This window comes from Rhopalosiphum padi, chromosome 2 (assembly GCF_020882245.1).
Source record: "Rhopalosiphum padi isolate XX-2018 chromosome 2, ASM2088224v1, whole genome shotgun sequence".
Classification (NCBI taxonomy): domain Eukaryota; kingdom Metazoa; phylum Arthropoda; class Insecta; order Hemiptera; family Aphididae; genus Rhopalosiphum; species Rhopalosiphum padi.
Window position 1 is genome coordinate 78,389,744 of NC_083598.1, and position 10,958 is coordinate 78,400,701.

The 10,958-nt window shown below is 28.6% G+C and overlaps 1 protein-coding gene across 1 annotated transcript; it reads right to left on the reverse strand.

Moving 5' to 3' along the window:
* Positions 1–4,605: 4,605 nt before the first annotated feature.
* Positions 4,606–6,425, reverse strand: LOC132920015 (uncharacterized). Its single transcript, XM_060982009.1, has 5 exons — positions 6,351–6,425; positions 5,855–5,929; positions 5,270–5,358; positions 5,059–5,108; positions 4,606–4,764 (listed from the first exon to the last, which is right to left on the reverse strand). The coding sequence occupies exons 1-5, from the start codon at positions 6,423–6,425 to the stop codon at positions 4,637–4,639; spliced, it is 417 nt and encodes a 138-aa protein (XP_060837992.1). The 3' UTR covers positions 4,606–4,636.
* Between the last annotated feature and the right edge of the window lie 4,533 nt (positions 6,426–10,958).

Here is a 10,958-nt window from a genome sequence, read left to right on the forward strand (position 1 = left end):
TGTAATATCTAAACAATAAAAAAACATCATTACAATATTCTAAAATTTTGAATTTGTTAAAATATTAATATAATTTAAAAGTTGTGAAAAAGGAAATTGTAATGCCTTAGAAATTACTATATAACTAATCTAGGTCAGTTTGTATTTTTGTAAAAATATATATACATATACACAGTCTACACTCTACAGTTTTATAACATTTTAAGTAATAAATAAAAAGTATACATTTCAAAATTTCATTTTTATTATTATGTTTTTAGGTCTAATGCTTTTAAACTTTAAGCGGAGAGATAAATATTTTGTTTTTTATGAGTGTGTGATTTATAATAGAAAAATACTTTTATCTTAAACTTTTGGTAAGTATAGGATGTTAAAATGAAAAATTTTCTAGTACTTTAATAATTAAGAAAGATAAAAAAAAAGAAAAAAAAAGAATTATTACACCTAATCAGTTTTTGACAAAATATATATTGCGTTTTTGTTAATCGATAATAATATTAATTTTAGATATTCGAAATTTTCACAAAAAATCATATTAGGTAGTAGGTATTTAATATGTTAGTTAATTTTAATAAATTTTAAAATTATTTATAATATCTTCTGTTTTATTTATAGATATTTGAAATTGTTGAATTTTTTAGTTAATTTTTGATTTATGAATAATAACATTTTTAGCTTGAAAGTAAAAATGCTTAAAAATGTATCACTAAGATCCTTAATGTATTACCGCACATGCTTATATTAGATCACATAAGAATGTCATGAAAGAGAGTATTTCTGTACATTTGTAATAATTAAACAATATTGGTTTTATATTAATATACAAGAAAATAGCTTACAAGGAATGCACAAAAATACAAATAGGGCACCCATCCATTATTAAAAACCGGATATCCGCTCATAGCTGGACTGTCAATTGTCATTTTAAAGGTTTTAATTCACACATCCCTACTTACTCTTTTTCAATTGAAATTTATTTACCTCCATCTAATAATATCTCAATACGTGATACTCCTGACTATAGTCTGTAAGAAACAATGTTTCTTTAGTACGTTTTTAGTATTAAACTGTATCATATATATATCTACGAAAACAAAAATGTATAGAAAACCCATTAAACAAAAATCCTACTGTTGATACTTAATGCCCATATACAGACATCACAAGACATTACATCCGCTAATACAAAAATGTATAGAAAACCTATTTGACCATTGTCGGTCAAACATTATACATGTAGGTAGTAGGTGTTAGGTAGGTCAACAGTCTTTTATTAAAATCCTAATGCTCAATCATACCTAGAATGACAATAGAGAGCAGATTCCATTAGTAACAATTTAAAGTTTATAACAATTTACAATATTGGTTTTATACTAAATAGCTAATAATAAAATGTATAGAAAACACATCGACCATTGATGGTATCAACTAAAGTAATATTCAACATTATATCATATGGGTTTTCTAAAGAATTGTTGTGATTTGTCACTGTTTGCATTCTCTCTCTCTCTCTCTCTATATATATATATATATATTTATTAAAATAATTTTACCCTAAATATAACAAGTTTTGACTATAATAATATAAAATATACAATATACACACATTTCTCGACCAGACTTAGATATTTATGGTGAGATTTATTTTTGAGTGATATATTTTTATTTTATTTGAATTTAATTATAAAAATTATCAATATGGACACTATGTTAAATAACAGCAGTTTCCATCCACGTTTGCAAGTAGAAAAATTTGGTTAAAAATCCGCATAAAAGGGAAAGTTCAGAGACCTCGTTTTCGTCCCTCGACCACTGCCTCCGCTCAAGAATAGCACTCTCTACCATATTATATTATTATCAGTTATAAGTTATAACATATTAATTTTATTATTATTTCAAGTATTAATATTATTATTGCCACCGCCTTAATAACCGTATTTTTCAAACTCCTCAATATACACGAAGAAAAATAGCTTATAACGTATGTACAAAAATACTTTGTGTTAGAATCGAACAGGGTGTGATAGGTATTGTTCCAACCTTGATCCTAACCTATTTAGTCAAAACCTGTTATACTCAGGGAAAATTATTTTCACAAATATATAGAATACATGCAAACAATTGCAATCACAAAAAGTCAATAGAAAACCTACATGACAAAGATCACATCCGCTAACACAAAAATGTATTGAAAATCCATTAACTAATAATCAAATCTATTGATACTTAATGCCCATTTGGTAGACATTATATCCGCTAACACAAGAATGTATAGAAAACCTATTGACCATTCCCTGAATAAGTAATTTTCCCGTACTAAAGCAAACATGTTTATTGCAGTGAGGAGTAACTGGAATTGAAATAATTAAGTAATATATATATATTAAGGTTAATTCTTCAATTGAAAAGGTAGCAAGTAGAGATGTGCGAATTAAAACCTTTAAAATTACAATTGTTAGCACAGGTATGAATGAGTATTGGGATTTTCATAAAAGAGGGGTGACTCACCTATATACTACCTGTATAATGTTTGACCGATAACGGTCAATGGGTTTCTATACAGCGGATGTGATATCTGTATGCCAGTGTATGGACGAGACCCTTTTCGACCAAAAATGTACCCTTACCTTTTGGGGTCCATTCACTTAACGGTCAAATCAAAAAGTTTAATAATAATATTATTATATATTATATTTTTTTTCCATACTTAGCTGAAAGAAAAGGGGGTTAAATTATATTACTTTAAAGCTTTATGTTATGCATAAAGAAAATTATAAAAATATAAATTGTATGAAATGTGTACTTACAATATTGTATAAACAAATAACAATATATAATTTTTGTTAATAGTAATTATCTAATTATATTTATTATTTTTTTTTTAAATATAAGTTTTATAAATTGTTGTAAAATAAAATAATAAAATAAAAAATGATTTAAATATAATAATAGGTACCTATATTTAACATTATTTTTATGTTATTTATTATAATAATTGTCTGATCTTTGTTAGCGGTGGCTTACTAGATTTTGTGGTTATTATTTGGAGCTAACTTAACAAAATAATACTTAAATATGTGATAACAATATTTTTTCTAATGATAAATGGACTTCTTCTAATCTTGTGGGATACGATGGTAATACTTTTCTCGTGGTCTTGGTACATACTACAATTATTACATTATATTATAATGTGGTACATAGTTGACATCAAAACAAAATCAAACTCAACAAACACCGATAAAATAATTAACGACAAAAATTATATATTATTATTTATTTATATATTGCACACATTTCATTCAGTTTATATTTTTAATAATTATTTCTCTATCTATAATAAAAAGACTTAAAATAAAATCATATAAAATATCGTAATTATTAAACTTTTTATTGTAGCCAAAAAGTGAACTGGCCGAAAAAAGAAAGGTAAGGTTTTGGTTAAAAATGCCCGTCTGTATATAGGCATTAAGTATCAACATTTTTGTTTAATGGGTTTTCTATACATTTTTATTTTCACAGATGTATAAATATTTATATAAATATAAATATATTATACATTTTTTATTTTATAAAATATTTTATATGATACGGTTTAACACTTAAAACGTACTAAAGGAAACTTGTGTCTTACAGTATCTAGTATTGAGAGTTGAGACATTATTAGATGTAGGTAAATATATTTCAATTTAAAAAAGAGCAAGTAGGGATGTGTGAATTAAAACCTTAAAAATGACAATTGACAGTCCAGGTATGAGCGGTTTTTAATAATGGACAGGTACTCTATTTGAAGGTTACATTGTAGTATGCGTTTTTAAACTATTTTCTTGTACATTAATATAAAACCAATAATGTTAAATTATTATAAATGTATGCAGATGATCCTTCTTTTGACAGTCTAGTGCGATCGAAATTAAGTATGCGTGGCTATACATTTTTGTGTTCGTAAATGTATAGAATTCATATTTAGAAAATAATGGTAGTACAGGTAGTACATATATTATGGGAATTATGATGTTTAGTTCTAAACCAGATTATTTTATATATACATTTTTTTTAAAAACTTATAATTATTCGTATAAGTTTAACAGTAATCAGACTTTAATGGATTATAGTCGAGGTGGTAGGAATGCCTAACGGCTAACATACCTGGTTCAATTCTAACTCGGAATATTATTTTTACAAGATGTACGCTATTTCTTATATTTACTCGTGTATCATATTATTTGTAAATTTATGGTTTTCGATAATAAAATTATTATTACAGGTGGTAATTATAATATATGATGATATGTAATAACTGATAGGCAGCAACAATAATATGATAGAAGTTGTTGAAATCTTCAGCGTGGTCTTCAAAACTTCAACTTTCAAATACATCTTTTTTACCACTAAATACCTAGATAATATATTATATTGTAATATATTTCATTAATCGGTACTATTACACAATTAGATTTATATTTCATTCAAAAATCAAAAAAATGAAAATAATGTATAAAAATTTAGTTGAAATATTTGTCTATTACTTATAAAACTTAGTCAAGGTAATTCTATATACTGATTCCAATACTCCATTAAATTACACTTTGTTTTAGCACTGATTCATTTTAATATGTATAATGTGTAGGTATACTTAATTATTGGAAAATATTTGGCCTAACTTATGTTGAAACCAAGATTTTTCCGGTTGTTTTTTAATTTCTTCAGTATACTTCCAGTAGCAATGTAACGACACTATAGTAACAATCTCGAACATAAAACCTGTAATATAAAACTAAATAGTGTTAAATGTTTAAAATCCATTAACTAATATTATATACAATTTATATTATACATATTTTTATAAGCCCATTAAAATAGTTGCTACTATTAATATTTAGTTTTTTTTTTTTTTTTTTTTTTTTTTTTTTTTTTTTTTTTTAGTTTTAAAATACTTATTTTTATATTATCATTAAGTGTATATTTGTGTAAGTATAATAGTATATATTATTTTAGCCATATTAATAATATTTATATATAAAATTATGTTTACAATATGCTTAAGCAACTACTTACCTAGAAGACGTGTAATAAATTGAACAACTTTGATAAAAACCCAACTCGATCTAACAAAACGTATATAGTATACAATATTAAAATAACTATATATAAATAATTATGTATTATATTATGATATAAGTATAACTTTTAAATATTATTCTATCAATCGTTAATGATAATGTATATTTATTATTATATAAATATTAACAGCTTAAATAAAACTTACTTAGAGCTATAGGTAATGAGATGAATTATATCTATACTACATCCAAATCCCATTATAAACATTGCTGTATATATATGACTGTTTCTGCCCTAAAAAAATAGGTGTAAACTACTTAATATATACTCAGATTAATATGTTTTGACAATAATATTACATGGTATTATACATAGATAATTTTGATAGATTGAAAGGACACAGGATTATTATCATCCCTTGATATAGATAGTGCAAGCTAGAAACATCTTATTGTAAAAAAAAAAGTAAGTGCATAACATAGTTTTGCAATTATTATAATAAATGGTAATTACTTTCGCACCATTAGTTATCAATATATCAGTCGAAATCGTATAATTTGGATACTACGACTACTACGATCTTTGATTTATGTAGGTATAAATTAATATTAACACACTAGCTGGAGTACATTACTGTGAGGAGGGAGAAAGTGGTAAAGAATTATATTTAAAATTATCTGAATTTATATAATATAAATAAATAAATAATACATCTTTGAAATAAAATACAACCGATATAAAATGTGTCTATTACTATCTATACGTAAAGCTAAAGACGATTAATTATTACTGTTAATATTGCTCCAATTGCGTAAGTGGATCCAATGTAGTTCACCTTATTCACTATTTGGGACAACGTCAACACCTGGTGTAAAATTATGAAAAATACGTATGTTAATAATTTTGATATTTCGTACACAATGGTTCTGCATACGAGAATTTAAAATTCAAAATTTAATAACATTTGCCCGATGAACTCGTCCATGATCGATAAAAAAAAATTATTAATACCAGGGTAAACTATTTATAGGTATATTATATGTCTGCTAAACTTAGTGTCCTCTCTGTTCTTAAAAAACAAATTCTGTCCTTCGGAGTAAAAGCTTGCTAATTCCAAAAATTAATTATTTGCAAAATATTGATCGTGGTACCGGTGGAGGGGATAAGAGACAGCGAAAGGGAGAGGGTAGAAACTTTGTAGACGGTTAAGGATAAAACGTGACTGCGTCTGTATAATAATATATTGTACGTAAATCATAATATATAAATTATAAATACAGGTATACCAAGCATCCGAATGCTATCATAAGCGTATACTTTGTGACCATATCTGTTGAAAGTTTTAACTGATAGCTTATCATAATGTATTATTTTTTTTTTTATGAAATCAACTCGTTTAAAAAGTAATCTTCCTTGCTACAATATTTGATTTAATTAAAATTAATGACTAATCGAAAGGTGCGTACAAATCGTTGTATTCGTTACCGTCGTAGCTATGTATTTTAATTCAATACAAATAACTGTTGTAGTTGCGGCCAATCACACTTAATAGCTATTGAATATTAGATTAAAAAAAAAATTATACTCTTTTCCTGTTTCGAGTACCATATCATAAATGTGTATTCTAAGCGGTATGACGTAGACAGACCTAGGGGTCACGTAGTCCGTTAAACATATTTTGTTTCGTCTTCCTCATTTCAAACGATAAATAAACAAACGGTTGATTAAAACAGTATAATATATTATCTTTTGTTTACTTTTGCGCGGGCTCGTGTCGTTTTAAACTTTTCAACGTGTGTTTACGCGTCGAACGCACAACGGACACGATAATAACACGTTTATGAATATTGTATATAGCGCGATCGGGGACGCATATCAACGTGCAGCCTACCCTTTGGCGACACTCGAAACGATTATTATTATAATAATAATAAAAGAACAATTTCTAGCAATCTACCGTCATATTATATACCTACACGATCCGTTTAAACGCACGCGGACCACATGCTATATACCAGGGTAATGTTATTAAATTATTTCACTCCGCGCGAGAGACATCGGCGCGATCGCCTCCGGGTCCCGCACCTAGGTGTGTATGATATTATGCGTTGTAATAATATAATATTATATTATGCACTCGTGTGCGCGAGGCGCCATCGCGAAACGACGGCAAACACGGCCGCGACGACGACGACGACGTTGATGATAATGTAAAACGAATAATAATAAAATATATCATCGGTTTGTTGCAGTGCACACCGCGTCCTACCGGAAAATCTGTCGGCACCTGTCGGACGCGATCCGATTATAATAAGCGGTTGCCGTATACCGACGACTCACGGAATCCGATTTGTACGCTAATGTAGCACGACCGCTACCATTTGAGGGCTCGAGTTATTTACATACAAATGTATGGTTATGTCCGTGGTCGTTCTTGTTGTTTTACTCGTATTATATATATATATATATATATTGTACGGGCGTGAGACGAATCTTATGAAATATCCAAACTTGAGCGGACCACTATCGTATTTCAATGTCGTTGAGAATACTTGTGCCTCTAATCCTTATAAATGACTTTGACGAATGCCTATGCCTGAGACATTTTACTCCACGAAATTCAGTATTCGTGATGATAAAATCGAGTAAACGACGTTTAGGTGTATATCGTATATACGTAAAAATATTTTATAGACACCATAACATTAATTGACGCTTCTAATGCATATTGTTGCTATATACTGTTGTAATACTAGGTGATAATATGATAATGATTTATGGTTGTAATGAAATTAGCAGATAAGTACAAATTAGCTGATAACAATATATAATAATATGCAATTTGTTTACACAAGATACGTGTTTTAAATTTCAACGTTGAAGATAATGAATGTACAGCGTGAAAGGGGTTAGTCTGTGAGGTAAGATTCGAATTGTTTTTTTCTAAAAAATTAATCTTTAGTCGATCTAAAGTTCTATAGATCTACAGGACTATGAATACAAATCTACGATATTGTCTCAACGGACGCTCTGCTGGTAGACACAATACTGCGACTCTTGGGTGCCAAAATTTAATTTATTTAGATATAGTTGTCTTACCATAATCCCATCTAACCCTCACTCATAATAACTGCTCTTAAAAACGAATCGAACAACCGTTCGCCTTCTATAGAAACAAATAGATAACGTTTTTAGAGAACCTTCAATGTATATTCGTAAAAAAATTAGTTCTACAAACTATCACGGTGAATGACAATTGTATTATTTCTCGTCGCACCTGTTACATATCATTCTGTATGGTACCGATTATTTGTTGTTATAATTTAATAATAACAACAATACATATATTTGATGTATATATATATTTTTATGGATATATACATTGCCAATATAATGATATGATATTATAACGAAGGACGTGCTTAGAAGGGCCGGCCGGAATGGATGCGATACGTGTATATTATGCATATACATATTTGTGTATTATACACGGATAAAATTAATATAATATGAATATTATCATCATAATGATTGCATAACATTATATCGTTATTCGCTACAATACGTGCGTGTAATATTAAATAAATGTAATGAATATAGTTCAAACATCAATAATATGTAATTTATTAAAATTATGTACTTACCTACATAATGCTTATTACATTTTATAATACCTATAAATACATATAGGTAATGCACTCGTATAACTTTCACATAAATCTTTGTCGATAAACCGTTTTGCAAGTATAAGACTCAGGCCAGTCTTAAAGTAAATGTTCTTAAAGTATTCGCTAATAATAACTCATCCCTCGCCACCATAATAATATAATCTACCTACTCATTTCTAGGCATGGTAAAATACAAAATCAATATGAAACTTAAATATTCTTAAGAGGACGTTATTCCCACATGTGTTGTCTCTGTCTTACTAATGTAGATCATAGCAAGTTTTCGTTCAGCAGAACACATTTTGTGATGTTAGTTTTAATATTAGATTCAATTAACCTATTATCAAACTTAAAGGTAATAATGTTATCTAGGGCATCTCATAGGATTTTATTGGTATTTTAATTTTTAAGAGAGTTACGAGCATTTTAAAGTTTTAATATTTTATATGAGATGCCCTAGATAATATTCTTACCTTTAAATTTGAAAATAGATAAATTTACTCTAATATTAGAGCTAACATCACAAAATGTGTTCTGCTGAACGAAAACTTGCTTGATCTACATTAGTACGACATAGACAACACATGCGTGTATAACGTCCTATTACTCCTATTAATTGTATATTTTTCTATTTTGAGTATATTACTATATTATGTACGTCACTGTGTATATAACTACCAGTTACCACTGACTGGAGTATTTCGGTTTAGTCTTAAGATCAAATGCATTATTTTCAGTCCGGTCCGGTTTCAAAAATGGAAATCAGTTCGGTCAAGTTTCAGCCCGGTCCCAATCACGGCACTAAAAGTCTAAACAAGATATAGTTTTATGTAATATGGCTCTAATATGAATACTTATAAATAAAACGAAAACCCCACCAATTATAAACCTACGTCTTCCTAGGTATTGACTTAAAAGTAAATACTAACGGCTGCTCGTCGCAACACGAACATTATTACATCGTTCGAAATATTGTCGGTATATCTACTAGAAACTTCGTGAGTCACACCTCGCATCACGAGCGATGGTCTTGCCGGTCCGAGACGTGAAGTTTGAACCGTACCACAGAACGGATCTTCTTAACCGTGCCGGGAGGCGGAAAATCGAACTGAACATTAAGTTTATGACAGACCGCTAAACTGTCGAAAACCATCATATATTATGGTAATGCCGCGTTATTTTGAAAATCATTACGCATTGACCGCGTTGTATAGATTACGTTTATAATTAGACTGACTCGATTAAATCATTGAAATCCTAAACTTAAATCTCTCGCACCACGGCAGGCTATGGCGATGATAATAATAATATGAACAATGAATTTACAGGTACATCATCTGCAGCACGAATCAAGTGCGAAATGCGAATGATTCGACCCGAGTTAATAATAACTCTCACAACAATAATCTACAATAGGTTTATAATCTAGTTCATTATATTATTTACACTTATTTGTTGCCATTTACCTATAAAAATCATAACAAAAATGACTGAGATACAATAATACAATATTTTTAGAACACCTATACATGTATACTATAATATATATATATATATATAATATATTATGTAATTGTATTCTCTCTTTCGTATTTTTTCCTTTTTTTTTCATTAGGGACTATTGGACTTTTCCGAACTATTTTCGTTCGGTTCAAAGAAATATCATGTTCGTTTTTCCGGTCGACGCACGGTGGGACGTATGTAATACAGGTAATAGGTATATGTTGTGTAACGAGCTTATTAGCCCAGTAAACCATAATAAAGTGTATCGTCGCCCAAAATCACGTTTTCCCGATTGACGTCATAATAACGAGCACTTACGAGTATACATTATATGTATAATATATATATCATTATATTATTATGTACCTACTGCATCAGTGGCCAAAAAAAAAACATGAGGTTTTCATTGCGCACAAAACACCACGTTCTAGAATATAATATACGCATACATCTCGTCGTGTGTACGATTCGCCGACAAACAGAGCTATAATAATACATTATAATCATAACAATGTAATGTATGTAGTGTATGTATATTATAATTATCGTGGAGGCGTATGAACGCGTTGTGTTTACATATGTTTAAATGAATTTTGTTTTACCTATTAGTCCATAAGCGGCGTAAGCACTCCAAGTTGAGTGACCAACACATTAAACAATATTGTAATAGACTTATATACGAATTTTGAATATGTTTTTTTGTTCCAAATGTATGGCGTATGA